The sequence below is a fragment of the Mobula hypostoma genome, chromosome 8 (assembly GCF_963921235.1).
Source record: "Mobula hypostoma chromosome 8, sMobHyp1.1, whole genome shotgun sequence".
Classification (NCBI taxonomy): Eukaryota; Metazoa; Chordata; class Chondrichthyes; order Myliobatiformes; family Myliobatidae; genus Mobula; species Mobula hypostoma.
Window position 1 is genome coordinate 14878884 of NC_086104.1, and position 15753 is coordinate 14894636.

Consider the following 15753-nt stretch of genomic DNA (forward strand, 5'->3'; position numbering starts at 1 on the left):
GTCCAATATCCCCCATTCTCGCCTCTCTTTTACTCTACATATCTGAAAAAAAAACTTTCATATCCTCTTTGACATTTTTGGTTCGATTACCTTCATATTTCATCTTTTCTCTTCTTATGGCTTTTTATTGTCTTCTGCTGGTTTTTAAAAGCTTCCCAATCCTTTAACTTGCCACTATTTTCTGCTATATTGTAATATTGTATGCTCTCCCTTTTGCTTTTATGCTGTATTTGACTTTCCTTGTCACCTACAGTTGCCTCATCTTCCCATTAATACTTCTTTGTCTTTGGGATATATCTATCCTGTGCCTTCCAAATTGCCTTGAGCCATTCCTGCTAATGTCCCCTTCCAATCAACTTTGGCCAGTTCCTTTCACAGGCCTCTGTAATTTCCTTTACTTCACTGATACACCTGACTTTATCTTCTCAAAGTGAAGAGTGAATTGTATCATATTGTGATCGCTGTCTCCCAATGGTTCCTTTAAGCTCCCTAATCAAATCTGGTTCATTACACAACACTCATTTCAGATAAATGCTGACATTGCCAGCAAAGTCCATATCAGGTAACTATTAAAAGGTTCCACATTTGTGATCCCCCACCCTAATGTCCAATAGGCAAAAACTACAGGCAAAAACAATAGGCAATTTTTATTTTGAATTCAGTAAATATTTGTGCTGCCTTGTATTTTCTCCTTACTTCACCCTTTAAAACTCATCAAAATATACATGGAAATTATTCGCTTGTAGAATGTTCTGAAATGCACCAGTGTTTGGTATTGAGGTAGAATTACATATTGGATATATTTGTTATGTTTTTCCCCTAAAGTTCAGATTGTAAAATTGCTACCCCTTTCCCAGCTTGCTTATAAACTTTCATTAAAGTGGCTAAATGAATAAACTTGAAAGGCTTCAGCACTGCGGAAGAAAGATTCAGGTGTGCTCAGTGTGATGGCTGGCCAGATTGCAGCTAACCGCATGCAGGACTGCACTCAGCTATTTGCACCAAATTGTTCCTTCCTCCACTCCTTTAAATAGATAGGTTCTTGACTAGCCAGGGCATCAAAGGGTATGGGGTGAAAGCTGGGGAGTGGGGATGACTGGATGAAGTGGATCAGCCCATGATTGAATGGCGGAGCAGACTTGATGGGCCAAATGGCCTACTTCTGCTCCTATACCTTATGGTCTTATGTTCTTATAAATTCATGTGAATTCACATTGGTTTAAAAAAGTAACCTTAAAGTTAAATCTTAATGAAAATCCTTTCTTTTGGAAAATGTCCAAAAAAATTCCTAAAACCTGAGTGTCAATTTTAATAAGTTCACAAATTCTATTTTTCTGCTTGATCGTTGAAATTGCATTTACCTTAACAAGCTGCCAGATTAGCACAGAAATATAAAATCAGATATTGTGAATGCTGTTTATGTGAACCAAGAGCAGAAATACTCTGTAGAACAGGAAGTTAGTGGAGAGGGAGAAACGGTTTATCAAAATTGGAAAATGTCATGAGATAAAACAAGGTTTAATTGCACAGGAAGAAGGCTCTGCAATAAGGTGGAAGGCAGGACAAATTAAATGACCCAAGAAATGAACACACGGCAGAGACATGTATACAGGAGATCTACATGAAAATGGTGGAATTACCTGAACGTATTCAACCCAATGCCTAGCAACACACAATATATAGATGTGGCCTTCTATATATTGGCGAGACCCGACGCAGACTGGGAGACCGCTTTGCTGAACACCTACGCTCTGTCCGCCAGAGAAAGCAGGATCTTCCAGTGGCCACACATTTTAATTCCACAACCCATTCCCATTCTGACATGTCTATCCACGGCCTCCTCTACTGTAAAGATGAAGCCACACTCAGGTTGGAGGAACAACACCTTATATTCCGTCTGGGTAGCCTCCAACCTGATGGCATGAACATCGACTTCTCTAACTTCCGCTAATGCCCCACCTCCCCCTCATACCCCATCCGTTGTTTATTTTTATACACACATTCTTTCTCTCACTCTCCTTTTTCTCCCTCTGTCCCTCTGACTATACCCCTTGCCCATCCTCTGGTTCCCCCCCCTTGTCTTTCTCCTCGCACCTCCTGTCCCATGATCCTCTCATATCCCCTTTGCCAATCACCTGTCCAGCTCTTGGCTCCATCCCTCCCCCTCCTGTCTTCTCCTATCATTTTGGATCTCCCCCTCCCCCTCCCACTTTCAAATCTCTTACTAACTCTTCCTTCAGTTAGTCCTGACGAAGGGTTTCAGCCTGAGGGGAATGCTGGCAAGTTATCAGAGTGGTTTTAGAAAGGGAAGGAATTCCATGGACTCAGTGATTATGTTAGAGACTGAAATAAGGAAGGCCCAGGCAAATAAAGAGTCAGTAGTGGCAGTATTCTTTGACATTGAAAAAGCCTATGATATGATGTGGAAGGAAGGATTATTAATTAAACTGCACAAGATGGGGGTTGGTGGGAGAGTTTTTAATTGGATTAAAGATTTTTTGTTTGGTAGAAAAATTCAAGTTCGGATTGGATCAGAATTTTCAAAACAGTACATAGTGGAAAATGGCACACCTCAAGGTAGTGTGATTAGCCCATTACTTTTCATCATTATGATCAATGATGTCTTCACAAAGGTACCAGTGGATATAGGTAGGTCACTGTTTGCGGATGATGGGGCCTTGTGGAAAAGAGGCAGGAAAATGGACCATATAATCAGGAAACTACAAGAAGCAATTGATGAAGTGGTGGAGTGGGGTTATGATTGGGGATGTAGATTTTCAGTAGATAAAACTCAAACTGTATTTTTTACCAGGAAAAGGGTTGAGGTAGGGAAGAAGTTAAGGATGTATGGGGTTGAATTAGAAAGGGTTGCATCATTTAAATTTCTGGGAGTTATATTTGATTCACGATTAACATGGGCAGACCATATCAGAAAAGTTGAGGAGAAATGTAAAAAAGTAATAAATGTGATGAGATGTTTGACTGGTAGGGAATGGGGAGCAAGTTGTTCAGCTTTGAAGAGAATGTATGTGGCTTTAGTAAGATCTGTATTGGATTATGGAAATATAGTATATGGATCAGCAGCTAGGTCTCTTATAAGGAAACTGGATGTGATTCAGGCTCAGGCCTTGAGAGTGTGCAGTGGGGCTTTTAAAACGTCACCAGTGTCAGCACTACAGGTAGAAATGGGAATAATGCCTTTGGAACTAAGAAGGATGCAACTGATGGCAAACTACTGGGCTAAACTTGCAGGGGCACAATGATTCTCACCCTACTAAAGGAGCGTTGCAGGAGTGCTGGGAAAATGGGAGGTTTCAGAGGGATACCTTTAGTCGGGTAGGGAATGATATCGCGAAAGAATGTGGAGCGTCTGATCTGAGGATAAGTCCTTCAGTAGTTTATCTGGTTGTAGCTCCATGGAAGCTTGTATGGCCTGACATAGACTGGCATTTGTTAGAGGTAAAAAGGAAAGAAAGATATAAAACAGATTTGGTAAATGCATTTAACTGTCATGTGATGGAAAAGTATAGTGATTATACTCACATTTATACGGATGGTGCGAAGGAACCTGAAACAGGAGTGACAGGGTTTGGGGTGGTAATACCAGCAAAAGAAATTGGAATCAGCAGAAGAACATCGAATAAGTTAGGGGTGTTTACAGTGGAGATGCTGGCAGTGTTGGTTGTGTTGCAATGGGTGCAGAAAGCCAGCCAAGCCAAAGCATTGATATGTTCAGCCATCCTCAGTTCTAGCAAGTTTAAGGTCTTTTCACACAAACAGTCGGCAAGATGTACTTTATGAAGTCCTTCAGTTAGTTACAAGAATTGCAAATCAGGGAGGTCAGGTAAAATTTCTATGGGTTCCAGCACATGTAGGGGTGAGGGGAATGAGAGGGTGGATGAGTTGGCAAAGAGGGCGTTAAAGAAAGAAAATGTGGAAATGCACATTAGTGTCAGTAAAGCAGAGGTTAAGTGTGTAATCTGGGAAAAAGTCAGCCGAATGTGGCAAGAAAGATGGGACAGGGAGGGGAAAGGGAGGCATTTATATCAAATACAAAAGAGTGTTGCAGTTACTAGGGTAGGCAATGGAAACAGAAGAGAGGAAATTGTGTGGACTAGGTTAAGGCTGGGGCATTGTGCATTAAACAAAACATTGAAAATTATAGGGAAACACCAGACAGGATTGTGTGAGAAATGTCAGGAAGAGGAGTCAGTAGAACATGTAGTTCTGAGTTGCAGGAAGTATGGGATACAGAGAGAGATGATGAGAAATAAATTAAGGGAGTTGGGGATGCAGGAATTCACATTAAAAAGGTTGCTGGGCATGGGTGAGAGAGCACAAGTCCGGGTATTTTTAGCGTTTTTAAGGGGTACAGGGGTTTTTTATAGAATATGACAAATAAACAGGAATAGGATACTAGGATGGTCAAAGATGGGAGGGTGAAGTGTGGGTTTGCATATATATGTGTGTGTGTGTGTGTGTGTGCGCACGCGCGCGCGATTGGGTAAAGGGATTTAGAATGTATGTCTAGTGCAGATTCTGGAGCAGAGGGTGGCGGTAATGCACCATTAAGCTGGATGCCAATCGCCGTAAAACAAGATACAGACAGACAGGGTTTCAGCCTGAAACGTCGACTGTACCTCTTCCTAGAGATGCTGCCTGGCCTGCTGCGTTCACCAGCAACTTTGATGTGTGTTGCTTGAATTTCCAGCATCTGCAGAATTCCTGTTGTTTGCAACCCAATGCCTAGTTTGGAAACTGCATTCTTACTAGTGCTGAGACCAGATATTGAGTAGGACACATTAGGGAAAACATAGTTGATAGAGTAGAACCCAGCACGAATACATTCTAGGAAATAGACAAATGGTCACTATGATTCTGAGTCTTAAAAAGGAAATCAGTCTTAAAGAAGCTACAGTATAAACAAAACATTTTGAAGATGCTCAGTTTTGAGCATCGGCAATAGGTAAGTTTATCTCGTTTATGCACGTTAATATGTTTGCAATGTACTGTGTGCTGCTGCAAAAAGTTAAATTTTCACTGCATTTATACCCTGGATATGTATGCCTGCGACAATAACCTGAAACTTTTAAACTAAAGAAAGTAAGATATTTCAGAAATTATTCGAATGGGGGTAGTTGGGGACAACTTGCAAAGCTGGCTGCAAAATAAAGAAGTTGGTAGATTGTCCAATGGGGATGATTAAAAAATGTTTATATGAACTGCACTTTCTCTGTAATTGCAACACTCTATTTTTCATTCTGTATTTCTTTTAACTACCTGGACGTAATCATATATGGAATAATCTGTCCGGATGGATGCAAACGGAAGTTTTTTATTACTGTATATTGGTACGTGTAACAATAATAAACCAATGGCAATAATGAGTTAAAAGCATATGATGCAGTTTCATTGGGGGTGTTTGTTTTTATTCTTTCTGACTCTAGTCCCTGCCGATGTACTGAGTGCGGATAGTAGTTGCCCGGCTGTACAGCACCGGTTTTACGGCAGGGGGTGAATACTGACAATCAGAGTCTTGTTCCAGTTTCGTCGCTGTTCGATCTTGAAGACTTGCTGCGTAGCGATGGCGGCAACCCGACCTTTCAAGCTGATCGTGTTCGGCGCCTCCGGCTTCACCGGTCAGTACGTGGTGGAGGAAGTGGCCCGGGTGGCAGCCGGCTCCGAGGGGCCGGAGCCCCTGACCTGGGCTGTCGCCGGCAGGAACCGAGGCAGACTGGAGCAAACGCTGCAGCGAGCGGCTGACGCCCTGGGTGAGTGCGGCAGAGAGCAGGTCGAGGCCGCTGTCGAAGGACAATGTAGAGACGGCTGGACTTGGGAATGAAGAACGGCGGGCGGGGTAGTGGAAAGAGATAGCGCCAGGCCTGTAGGTTGGGATAGGGAGAGGAGAGGGGTGAGGAAGCAGGCGCATTTCTTTTTTGGCGACTGGTAAATAGCGGGAGGATCAGGCCCGTAATTTGGGATTGCAAAAGCGTCCCTCGATGAGGGCGTGTGCAACCAGGACATGTGCTGGGGTGGGGGAAGCAGGTTCTTTATGGATGGGGTAATAGAATGGGGAAAGGGAGTCTCTCCGTGACGGGAAGGGCAACAAGTAGGAGACTGAGATTGCCGGTTTGTTGATAAGGTATAGGGTGGTTAGTGTTCGGATGGAGGGAAAAACACCCTGGCCTGATGATTGCTGGTGGTGGGGGGAGGGGGTTACAACCTGGCATGGTAGTATGGGTGGAAGGGGAAGGCGTGGACACGAAGATGGGGGACAGACGATCTGGATGGCCATGGGGAGGGGAGAGGGATTTGGTGTGGGTAGTGAGATTGCCTCACTGAGTCATGGTGGTGGAGGGTGTTGGGGAAAAGATGACCAGTCATGGTTGGGTGAAGATATTGGAATTAGCCAGGCCGGAGGATTGGAATTGGCCAGCCCTGTGATAGGGAGATGGGGGATTAATAGAAGAAATGTGCTTAACTTTGGGACTCTTTTTAAAATCTAAGTTCTGGACTTGTCATTAATATTTGCAGTTTGAGAACAATATCAGACATCCCACCTCTCCCGGAAGTTCCGGGAGATTCCCGCATATCGATAGTGGCTCCCTGACACCCGGAAATTACATATAATATCCCAGAAATAGATTTTTTTGAGAAAGAGAGGGAGAGGGAGAGTGAGCATCCTGATTGGTCTCTCTTCGTGCTAAGAGTGGTCCCCATCCACCGGGCCACAAGGGAATGATATGATTTGGTGATATGAGTCAGCGGCACCTTTCCTCATTCCCTGTCACGCCCTGTTGAACTTGAATGCACGCGAGGTCATTACCCGCGCGTCATCCATGTCCGCGCGGGAAGGAGATCAACTCCTCGAGCTTGCAAATGACGGTATGTTTGACACAACATCTCTGCTAAATATCCCGAGATAGCCATGTAAGCACTGAAAACGCTGCTTCCATTTCCAACATCATATCGCTGCGAAACGGAGTTTTCTGCAATGAATGCAACGAAAACTAAATTGCGGAATAGACTAGACATAAGGAACTCCCTTCGAGGATCGCTGTCTCCCATCACCCTTGGATGGGACCGTCTTGTTGCAGGAAAACAAGCCCAGCTGCCCCAATATGATATTATTGTGTGGGCAATGAGTCCAACCAGGCTGTGATGGGTTTGTTTTATCTTGAAGCCATTGTGTTGAGGGATAAAGAAAGCCCAAGTTTGAGAGATTAGATTATATTCATAGGAGAGTTTCTATCCAGGATTTATGCATTGGAGTCCTCAGCACAGAAATGGACTCCTTAGCTATGATGACTGCAAATGCAAATGCGCTAAGCAGTATTGCATCGGTATTGTACTGTCTCAGTACTTCTATATTTGTGTGCTGTAGCACTTTTTTTTATTCACAGTTATTTTGTAAATAACACTATTCTTTGCATTTCTGGTCAGATGCTAAATGCATTTCTTTGGCTTTGTATCTGTACTCGGCACAATGACAATGAAGTTGAATCTAATCTAATCCTGTTTGTCTGCATCCCTCTATATACTTCTTCAGCACCTGTGTAAACATCTTTCAGATATTGTAGTTATATCTGTCTCTTGCACCTCCACTGACAGCTGTTTCCAGATATGAACCCCTCTCTGTGTAGGGGGAAAAATTTGTCCTTCATATCTCCTTTAAATTTCTCACCTCTTGCCTTAAACATGTTTTCTCTAATTCTAAATGCCACTACCCTGGAGGAAAAGATGACTGTCTATCCTGTCTATGCTCTTCTTAATTTTATAACTCTCTTTCTGCTCACCACTCAGTGTCCTATGTTCCAGTGAGAGTAAACCCATCTCATTCAGTCTCTCCTTTTAACCACAGCCCCTCCATTCCAGACAACATCCTGGTGAATGTCAGTTTATGTTGAGTGGAACTAGTGAGAGTTGTGAAAGAAGCTCTGGGGATATTCTACCCTGACAAAGATGTTGATAATTTCTGTTGTGGTATTTGAGAAACGGTGATGAGCAGTGTTTTGAGATACATTCTATAGCTGTTCTACTAGGTATCTCCTGTTTCTAATAAAGTAGCCACTGAGTGTGTGTTCATGGTTGTCTGCTGCTGTACCCCATCCACTTCAAGGTTTGATGTGTTAATGCATTCTCCTGTGCACCACTGTTGTAATGCGTGGTTATTTGAGTTACTGTTGCCTTCCTGTCAGCTTGACTCGGTCAGGCCATTCTTTTCTGACCTCTCTCATTAACAAGGTGTTTCCGCCCACTGAATTAACCACTCATTGCATGTTTTCTTTTACTTTTCACACCATTCACTGTAAACTCTAAAGACTGCTGTGATCCCAGGAGATGAGCAGTTTCTGAGATGCTCAAACCACCTCATCTGGCACCAACAATTATTCCAAAGTCAAAGTCACTTGGATCACATTTCATCTCCATTCAGATGTTAGGTCTGAATAACAACTGAGCCTCTTGACATGTCTGTATGCTTTAATGCATTGAGTTGCTGCTACATGATTGGCTGATTAGATATATTTACATTAATGAGCTGGTGTACCTAATAAAGAGGCCACTAAGTGTAGATAACAGCAAGTCTGAAGTATGTTTCATTATCTGAATATGGATTTACTTGGCAGTTGAACATCCAAAGAGCTACACTGGATGGGATAAGGGTATCGACCAAAGTTGCAATTAGTTTATATTATACTAATTATTACGTTTAACAAGAAGCTGTAGTTAACCTTATTAATTTCAAACGCAATTGCATTGGAATTATGCCAGCAAGTGCATTTCAATAATAGACATGACCACTGTGCTTTGTCTCTGCTGTGCAGCTGCGGACTACTTGGGTATTCAGACTTATTAGTGTTATCTGTTGGTGGCAGAAAAAAAACTGCATTAGTTAATCTTGCGTTTGAAAAAATAGTGTGAATTATGTGTAGTTTAGTTGAACTGTTAGCGCTTTTATTGCAGATTATTCAAAATTATCAATAGTTTTTTTAAACATTGTCTCTAAGCTACAGAAAGACAGAGGGGTTTATTGAAAGCCAGTCAGTGTTTTTCATCCATTGGTGGGAGGTACAAGGCCAAATGGAAACTTTGCTGCTATTTGCTCCCCAGGCAATTGAACATCTCATTTCCATTCACTTTGTGAATGTGACTGTATTCAAAAATTCAGTGGTGTTGGATATAGTAGTTCAATACTATAAAGGTGTCAAAAAGACAGAAATGTCAGTTTATTTTTAGAATCTAGCAATTCTTGACACGTGCCATGTTTGTGTTTTAAATAAAGTATTTAACATTGTATTACAAAAAGAAATCATTGTTTCGAAAAATATGTTTTATGATATAATGGGATTAATCTTTTCAAAAAAAAATCTCGTTTTAGGAACTCCAGAAATCAAATCTACAGAATGCATAATCTGTGATATCAATGATTCGTCCTCACTTGCTGCAATGTGCCAGCAGGGATCGGTGATCCTCAACTGTGTAGGACCGGTAAGTATACCTTTAGAACTCAAAACGAAGCAACCTATATACCTTGTTGAGCAAAATGGTGCTTTTTGGTAGCTTCACTGTTTAAAATCTACTATGGTGTTATTCAAAATGTAGATTTTTCACAAGGAGGGAGTTTTAATTTTGGTAAATAGTGTACTATAATCTGTGTACACAAAGAATATAGGATGGAACTGTACCTGAGAACAAGAGGAAACCTTTTATGCCTTGTGCTCGCTCTGCCATTAAGTAGGATCATGGCTGATAGAGCATTGTTCAAATCCATATTCATGCTCTTCCTCTATAACCCTTGGTTACCTTACTGGTGAGACGTTTATCTATTTCAACCTTAAGTATACAGTAGTTCAAGTTGGAGTTTAATTGTCGTGAATACATGAATACAGCCAAATGAAGCAGCGTTACTCTGAGGCCAAGGTGCAAAACACAGTAATACACATCACAAGGCACATAAAGATAGCAAAAAATACAGTCACACACAAAAAAAAATCCAAGACCCTGAGTTCATGAATGTCGCAGCAGTCAGCAGTTGAACACATTACTGCTTGTCTTCTGCCGAGCGAACACTGCGGGGGTGGGGGGGTATGAGGCAGCACCGATTCCAGCTTGGATGCCACACCATACCGCTTCTGGTACAGTGTACCGATTCCAACATCTGGGCGCTGTAAGTAGGCGACACCACGGCTTGAGGCCATGACCAAGGCTGTGCAGCTCCCCCGCCGTTCGCCAGTAAACCAGCAGACTCCCAGCATTCCACATTAACAATGTCTAACAGGGTCTTGTGATCACAAGAAAAGCGCTGCTGTTAGACTGCTCACTGCCTTCGTGCACCGACTCCTCTGGTGCCCCCCTCTAACGCTGGAGCAGCACAAACCACGTGAAGTCCAGTTTCTTCAGTTTGTCCATTGCAGAGTAACTTCCTGCTGGGGTAGACCTGCAGTACTTTAAGTTCTTAGTGTCCATCAGGGTATTGCGATCATAAAAAACATGTTTAAAAAGGACAAAAAGACTAGGACCCTTCCCCTTACTGTTCCAAAGACGGAGCCCTCTGAGAGGACAAATACTTTCTCATCTCAGTATTAAGTTGGTGACCCCTATTCTGAGATCATGCTGATCTTGCGGACCTGCTCGTTTGTGATGTGGTCCAAGTATGAGATGCCCAAGATGTTGCGATGGCATCTCATTTCCAATGTCTGTACCTTCCGCTGTAGCTCTGCTGTGAGGGTCCATGTCTCACATGCGTACAGGAAGATGGAGAATACCAATGCACGCAGGAGTCTGATCTTGTACTTCATGGTCATGTTGCTGTCCCTCCATATTGTCTCGAGTTTGGACAGTGCAGTCATTGTCTATGCAGTTCTTGCCAGGACTTCTGGTCTTGATCCTTCATCACTGATGATTGCCCCCAGGTATTCAAACTGCTGCACTCTCTCAAGTTTCTGACCATGGACTGAGATGTCTGTTGTGATGGCTCTGTTGGTATTTGCCATGAGCTTGGTTTTCTCGGCACTTATTTCCAAACTTTGTGGAAGCTCTGTCAAGATGGCTGACCAGATTGATCTATGGAATAAGATAAATGTTGATAAGGAAACACAGAAATCTCTATTAGCAAGGAGACCTTTGTTCCAAAACAGACTTATTTCTTTTACAATGGACAATCAACTTTTATATAATTGATACCAAAAAGGGATTAAATTTATAGGAGATTGTTTTGAGCGAGATATATTGATGTCATTTGAACAATTAAAGGATAAATATAAAATATCTAATAATACTTTCTTTTGTTACTTTCAATTAAGGGCTTACTTAATAGGTAAGCTGGGTCAATCAATGTTTTTGCCAAAGCCTAATGAAATTGAAATTTTAATTCAAAAAGGGAAAATTAAAAAATTTATTTCTTGTATGTATAATTTGATTCAAGAACAGACAATTAAACAAGGAACCCATAAGTCAAAGCAAAAATGGGAAACAGATCTGAATATTAATATTGATGAAACAAATTGGTCAAGACTTTGTCTTGAGAGTATGACAAATACAATAAATGTTCGACTTAGATTAGTACAATATAATTTTTTACACCAATTATATATTACACCACAAAAAATAAATAGATTAAATTCAAATCTATCTGATAAATGTTTTCGGTGTAATCAAGAAATTGGTACTTTTTTACATTCTACTTGATCTTGTTTTAAAATTCAACCCTTTTGGATAAATTTAAGAGTCTTATTGGAACAAATTACTGGAATTCAACTTCCACATAACCCTGTATTATTTCTATTAGGTGATATTGAAGGGATAAAACCAAAACTTAAATTGAATAAATATCAGAAAGAATTTATAAAAATTGCATTGGCAGTAGCTAAGAAGACTATAGCAGTTACTTGGAAATCTGATTCGTATTTAAGTCTGGATCGTTGGAATAATGAAATGGCTAGTTCTATTCCACTTGAAAAAATTACTTATAATTTAAGAGATAAATATGTAACATTTTTGAATATCTGGCGCCCTTATTTACAAAAGATAGGATGGCATATTTAAGTGCTCCGATAAAGATTTTGGTTACTTGGGGAAAGTAACGAATAATTATACCAAACAACAGGAATTCTGCAGATGCTGGAAATTCAAGCAACATACATCAAAGTTGCTGGTGAACGCAGCAGGCCAAGCAGCATCTATAGGAAGAGGTGCAGTCGACGTTTCAGGCCGAGACCCTTCGTCAGGACTAACTGAAGGGTCTCGGCCTGAAACGTCGACTGCACCTCTTCCTATGCTGCTTGGCCTGCTGCGTTCACCAGCAACTTTGATGTATGTTGCAATAATTATACCAAATTTATTTTGAATCCCATGGAGCATGTGGAAACCTTCCAATACCCAGGCGGCTCTTTTTTTTCCTCTTTCTTTCTTATTAGGTAGGACTATATATGGGGGGGGGGAGGGTTAAGGGGAGGGGGGGTGGGTAGATTTTAACTTTTCATGTATTCTTTTTGAAAATTTAATAAAAATTATATTAAAAAAAAGATGGTTGGCCAGTTCGTCCTCTTTTCCTGCAAGTCCATCAATGTCATCAGCAAATCTTAGGTTTGTGATGTTTCTCCCTCTGATGCTGACTGTGCCCACATGACCTTCAAGGGCATCACTCACGATTCATTCCAGGAAGACGTTGAAGACTGCCTCCTTCTGTAAATTGCCTCCAATTAAATAGTGTATTTCCTTAAAAAGGGGAACTAAAATTGTCCACATTAGTTGTGATGTGGTCTCATTCATGTTTTGTACATTTGAACATAGAACATAGAAAACCTACAGTACAATATAGGTCCCTTGGCCCACAAAGCTGTGCCAAACATGTCCCTACCTTAGAACTACTTAGGCTTATCCATAGCCCACTATTTTTCTAAGCTCCATGTACCTATCCAGGAGCCTCTTAAAAGACCCTATCGTTTCTACCTCCACCACCGCCGCCAGCAGCCCATTCCATGCACTCACCACTCTCTGTGTGAAAAACTTACCCCTGACATCTCCTCTGTACCTACTTCCAAGTACCTTAATACTATGCCCTCTTGTGCTAGCCATTTCAACCCTGGGAAAAAGCCTCTTGACTATCCACATGATCGGGCCTCTCATTATCTTGTACACCTCTATCAGGTCACCTCTCATCCTCCATCGCTCCAAAGAGAAAAGGCCGAGTTCACTCAACCTATTCTCATAAGGCATGCTCCCCAATCCAGGCAACATCATTGTAAATCTCCTGTGCACCCTTTCTATGGTTTCCATGTCCTTCCTATAGTGAGGCGACCAGAATTGAGCACGGTACTCCACATGGGGTCTGACCAGGGTCCTATATAGCTGCAACAAGTAAGATTTCCCTCCGTGTATGTTCCAATCTCCTTGAAATAAGTGACATATTCTCTTGTCCCTCCCCATTACAGAATGTATTCATGTGTTAGCTTTCTGTTCGTATGCAATGACCCCTATATCACTTGGTACTGCAAATTTTTGTGTTGAAATAATACTGTTCCTTGCAAATTGATAAACTATATATTTTCCCACATTGTACCATAAGCTATATCCTACCTATTTTATCTGTTTGAAATTTGATTTGCTTCCTTTCTGCAAATCTTTTACATAACTTGCAAACAGTTATGGTCCTGGCCCTATGATACCCCCTGAAAGGGACACTCGTATCCCTATACACTGTTAGCTAATTTTCTATCCATGCCAAAACATTACCTCCAGTGCCATAGGCACTCATTTTACAACGCAGCAGCTTGCAAGTTGAACTTTGTTGAATGTCTTCTGGAAGTCCAAAGTTAATATACCTACTGATTCCCTTGCTGCCACTCTGATCAAGACTTCCTAAAATAGATAGATAGATAGATATACTTTATTAATCCCGAGGGAAATTTGGTTTCGTTACAGCCGCACCAACCAAGAATAGAGCGTAAATATAGCAATACAAAAAACCCCAACAATCAAACACCAAAATGCAAAACTATGCCAGATGGAAAATAAGTCCAGGACCAGTCTATTGGCTCAGGGTGTCTGACCCTCCACGGGAGGAGCTGCACGTTCGATGGCCACAGGCAGGAACGACCTCCCATGCCGCCAAGTGTTGTATCACGGTGGAATGTGGCCGAAGTCCAACAGTAAAAAGTTCAATATCCAGTCTGCAAACACGTTCCTCGATCGTAATATACCCTGGATTGCACCATCCGTTGTTAGCCAGATCAGTAAGCACCCCAATCCTTCATGCTTACCGTTCTCAGTGCACTTCCGGTCAGGCGGAACGGTATTACCCACCGAACTCCTCTTCTCCAAAGGTCTCTGTTGTCTCGACCCAGTCCTCTTTCCTCCGCTTTGTGATCCCCCTCTGTGTGTTTTCCTCCGGATTTCAGCAGGGGTGTCCACCGCTCTGTTTGCTAAGCCGACCGGAATTTGCTGGTCCGTGGAATACCTGATGCGACCTTGCTTCTGTCCTGCGTGTCAGGATGTAACCATTTCCAGCGCTAAAAAAAACCCAAATAAAACTCTCTCTGCCAGCATGTTAGAGAGGGTGCAGCTTCGACGTGTTACCGTGAGAAAAAAAATAACATAAATTAAAAAGTAAGAAGAATAAAGTAAAAGAATAGATCGGAACAGCTGTACCAAGCTGCATGCAGGACCGGTGCATGCGCACAAACACCCTGGAATAAAACTTCTAGTAAATTTATAAGATCCGAATTCCCCTTCATGAATTCACGCCGACTTTGCCAGATTAGTTCATGTTTCAAAGTATCCAAATGTGCGTCATTAATAATTAATTCTATTTTAACAAAAAATTTTGGGCTTATCAAATTCAGGTTTATTATCACTGTGTTATATGATGTAAAATTTGTTTTTCTGTGGGATAACAGAGCAATGACATAAAATGCTCTCCACCATACAGCTATAGAACTTGCAAGAGCCTTTGGTGACATACCAACTCTCTTCAAGCTCCTAATGAAGCAGAGCTGCTGATTGTGTCTTTATCTGTTTGTTGCATCTTTTATTTTTGTGTAGATCATAAGACCATAAGGCAAAGGAGCAGAAGTAGGCCATTTGGCCCATTGAGTCTGCTCCGCCATTTTATCATGAGCTGATCCATTTTCTCCTATTTAATCCCATTCCCCTGCCTTCTCACCATAACCTTTGATGCCCTGGCTACTCAGATACCTATCAATCTCTGCCTGAAATACACCCAATGACTTGGCCTCCACTGCTGCCCGTGGCAACAAATTCCATAGATTCACCACCCTCTGACTAAAAAAATTTCTTCGCATTTCTGTTCTGAAAGGGCGCCCTTCAATCCTTAAGTCATGCCCTCTCGTACTAGACTCCCCCATCATGGGAAACAACTTTGCCACATCCTCTCTGTCCATGCCTTTTAACATTTGAAATGTTTCTATGAGGTCTCCCCTCATTCTTCTAAACTCCAAGGAATACAGTCCAAGAGCGGACAAACGTTCCTCATATGTTAACCCTCTCATTCCCGGAATCATTCTAGTGAATCTAGAATTTATTTTTATGTAGGGCTGAAACATTGGCAGTTTTCCAGACTCTTGGTACTTCTGATTCAGAAATTGTTGGAAAATTACAACTGATCTATTTACTGTCTAATAACCACTATTTTAGGATGCTAAGATGCAAGCCATCCAATGTAGGGGGCTTAGTTGCCTTTAGCCTTTTTTTCCTGAGAGAAAGTGATCATATTGAACTCCAACACCAATCACC

At 41.7% G+C, this 15753-nt stretch overlaps 1 protein-coding gene across 1 annotated transcript in view; it reads left to right on the top strand.

Moving 5' to 3' along the window:
- Nucleotides 1-5432: 5432 nt before the first annotated feature.
- Nucleotides 5433-15753, top strand: part of LOC134350381 (saccharopine dehydrogenase-like oxidoreductase) — a 33729-nt gene continuing 23408 nt past the window's right edge. Inside the window, exons 1-2 of the mRNA XM_063055496.1 lie at nucleotides 5433-5771; nucleotides 9380-9489. Coding sequence (XP_062911566.1) covers nucleotides 5585-5771; nucleotides 9380-9489 — 297 coding nt within the window. The 5' untranslated portion in view covers nucleotides 5433-5584. The remainder of the gene's footprint in view (nucleotides 5772-9379; nucleotides 9490-15753) is intronic.